We start from the raw sequence: 3106 nt of genomic DNA, 5'->3' as shown, positions 1-3106 counted from the left end.
AGGATTGTAGACTATTGCCATCTAACCTTCAAAGCTACGAGAAACAAGACCTAAGGTATTTCCACTCATCAAAACTGCTAGAAGGCTCCTGTCACATTTAATTAGGTGCTTAGATAGAACATCTTTCAATGAATTTCTTTTACGAGGCATTTTCCTGAAGACTAAGGTGTACCTAACCCAAGCCATGGTATTTTCAGTGCCCTCATATTCATGTGAAAGTTGGACAATGAATAATGAACAGCGAAGAAGAGTTGGTGCCTTTAAATTGTGGTGTTGGTGAAGAATACTGAAAATACCATGGACTGCCAGAAGAATGAACAAATCTGTTCTGGAAGAAGTTCAGCCAGAATGCTCCTTGGAAGAGAGAATGGCCAGATTTCATTTCGCTACTTTGGTCATATTATCAGAAGGGACCATTCCCTGGAGAAAGATATCATGCTCGGTAAAGTAGAGGGTCAGCTAAACAGGGAGAAACCCTCAACAAGATGGATTGACAAAGCATCTAGAACGAAGGGGTCAAGTATAGAAAGGATTGTGAGGACGGTGCAGGACTGGGCAGTGTTTCTTTCCGTTGTACATTGGGTTGCTATGGCTCAGAGCCGACTCAACAGCACCTAAGAACAACAATAGGAATTTCACCAAAAATTTTAAGAAAAGCTTCATGTCTAACTATCTTTAGGATCTAGCTTAATGTGATTTAAACCACATGGACCAAAATTATCTCTGGTTGAAGTTGTGGGGTTGAGTTTCAGCTCTAGAACAGCATAGTGTTCCCACAAGAATTCAAGCAGTAGCCGAATTTTCACTCCATTCAAACTCAGTTAAAGAGTGTGAGAATCTAGACAATGCCTGACATATAGTTGGTGCTCAAAATATGTTAAGCAAGAGGTTAATGATCGTTTCAATAAATGCATAATATACACTTAAAAACCCATTATAAATTCCTGACCCCAGGCACTGGTTTCCTAATTTTAATGGCATAGAAATCCTTTAGAATGTACTATTTTGTTCTTCAAAAGTCATGAAGAAGGAAGGGGATCTATGTAGCAGATCCTTGATAGAGAGGGAGAACAATGTGGAACAAAGCTCAAAATCATTTGGAGAAAAAAAAAAGGTGGGGACCGGGTTTGCTGGTCTGATAGAGCCTGGTGGAACCACTGAGACTATGGCCCCTAGCTGCCCTTCAGGTCTGGAATTGAACCCACAACTGTGGTTTCCAGCCAAACAGAAGACAGGCATATGAGTTGAACATTTACCTGAGGTAGATACACTCCTTGGAGAGAACAATCATTGAGAAGGAAGGGCTGCCTATGCATAGGGAGACAGCTCAGGGGGCAGGAGTGTATGGAGGGATGGACACTGGGAAGAGGTAACCATGGGGAGGAAGTGGCAGGGGAGCTGTTGCATTGTGGTAAACTGTGGTCAATGACATGAGACAAAGTATATGTGAACTGCTGTATAGAAAGTGAATTTGCTCTGTAAATCTTCACCTGAATCACAATTAAAAAAAAAAAAAGTCATGAAGAAAAAAACAAGATGACAAAAAAAAAAAAGTAAAAACCTTCCAGTTAATCTGGGAAGAAGTATCATATAACATCATTGACATGTAACAAATGAGGTAAAGGAAGATGAAAAATTTGGAGCAAGAAAAAAATAACTACAATAAAGCAACCATTTAAGAAGTTTCAGCAGCAATGAGTATTTATTATTATGAATGAAATGTACATTAAACTTTTATACAAAAATCATCAAAAGTGCTATATTGAATTATTTTTAATATTAATTTAACCCCCCACGTCATTTAGTAGCTATACCATTTAACTATACCTTTTACTTTTTTTTCACTTCTGACACATCTTTACAATAATCTAAAAATTTCCAATGTTAAAATATAAAAAAAATATTAGTTTATTCTTCAAGGAAAAGTACCACCAGTGATGAGTTACTGAAAGCGAAAACATAAAAACAAAAGCCAGAGAGTCAATTTACTGGAGGGGAAAAAAAATCACAGAATTTCATAGAAGTATGCAAAGTCCAAGGCAATTTAAACCTCCAGCAGAATATTTTGATGATATAACTTCTTAACAGGATGGGTTGTTTATTTGTTTTTTGGAAGCATCTCTGGTGTGCCAAGACCATTTGATTATTTTCTTATCTTTTCTTGGCTACTTTCCAACATTCACCAATTGCTGCCTAATGCTGTGTATCTCCCATGCCCCCATCAAATGTTTAAAGTCTTTCAAGAGAAAGCTAATTTTTCAGTCTTAGATATAGCCCCTAGGATTAAGTTTGTCATTAAAGGAGATGCAAGTTAATCTACAGAAGGAAGAACTACCTTGATCTCCCAACCCACCCTTTTTTTTTCTTGGCTACTTCAATGCCAAGTCCATTCCTTCATACAGTGGTCCTGGGTGAATTGGCTGACAAAGTTAGAGCAAGTTGGTAAGGCTACACATTCCATTTGGTCTCACTCAGTCTTAAGCAAACAAGCTTCTCTGATTGGCCACGAGTGCAGTCTGACTCTCTCGCCTCTTGGCTTTCTTGTTCCTCTGTCTCACCTTCCAGCACAAGGCACTGGAGGCTAACAAAAAAAGTCCAAATGACAGAAGGACCAGACCAAAGATGGAGATGATGGAGCCGTGGGAATTGAAGCTGTAAGCCACAGAAGTGACCACGACGCCTGTGATGAGGACCACCACCGCAAAGGGGATGATACAGCGGTAGCAAGAGAGCTCAGCACCCCCTGTAGCGGCCGTCAGCTGAATCTCACTGACTAGGGGGACTGTCGTGACCACCACTTCACTGTTGGGGCTTTTCTCCATTGTCACTGGCTTGGGAGGCTTTGGGGTTCCCAGGATCTCTTTTATGGGCTCTTCAGTCATTTTTCACAGCAGTTTCCTGGCTGGCTTCAGAGATTAGATCTGAAGAGCATCACCAGGGTGAAAGCTGTGGAGAAGACAAAGACATCAGCGAAATGCACCAGGATGAACACTGCAAGTAGAAGTAAAAATCAGCTCCTGTTGAGATAGCTCTGACTCCTGGGCACCCCAAGGGTGTCAGAGTAGACCTGTGCTCATAAGGTTTTTAATGGCTGATTTTTTTGGAG

At 40.4% G+C, this 3106-nt stretch overlaps 1 protein-coding gene across 1 annotated transcript; it reads right to left on the bottom strand.

Moving 5' to 3' along the window:
- Nucleotides 1-2477: 2477 nt before the first annotated feature.
- Nucleotides 2478-2882, bottom strand: TMEM100 (transmembrane protein 100). Its single transcript, XM_007949646.1, has one exon. It carries the CDS (start codon nt 2880-2882, stop codon nt 2478-2480), a length of 405 nt encoding a protein of 134 aa, XP_007947837.1.
- Nucleotides 2883-3106: the final 224 nt, after the last annotated feature.

The sequence above is a fragment of the Orycteropus afer genome, unplaced genomic scaffold, assembly GCF_000298275.1.
Source record: "Orycteropus afer afer isolate SDZICR_OR568_19922 unplaced genomic scaffold, OryAfe1.0 scaffold00249, whole genome shotgun sequence".
NCBI lineage: Eukaryota > Metazoa > Chordata > Mammalia > Tubulidentata > Orycteropodidae > Orycteropus > Orycteropus afer.
This window is presented reverse-complemented; position numbering and strand designations above follow the sequence as displayed.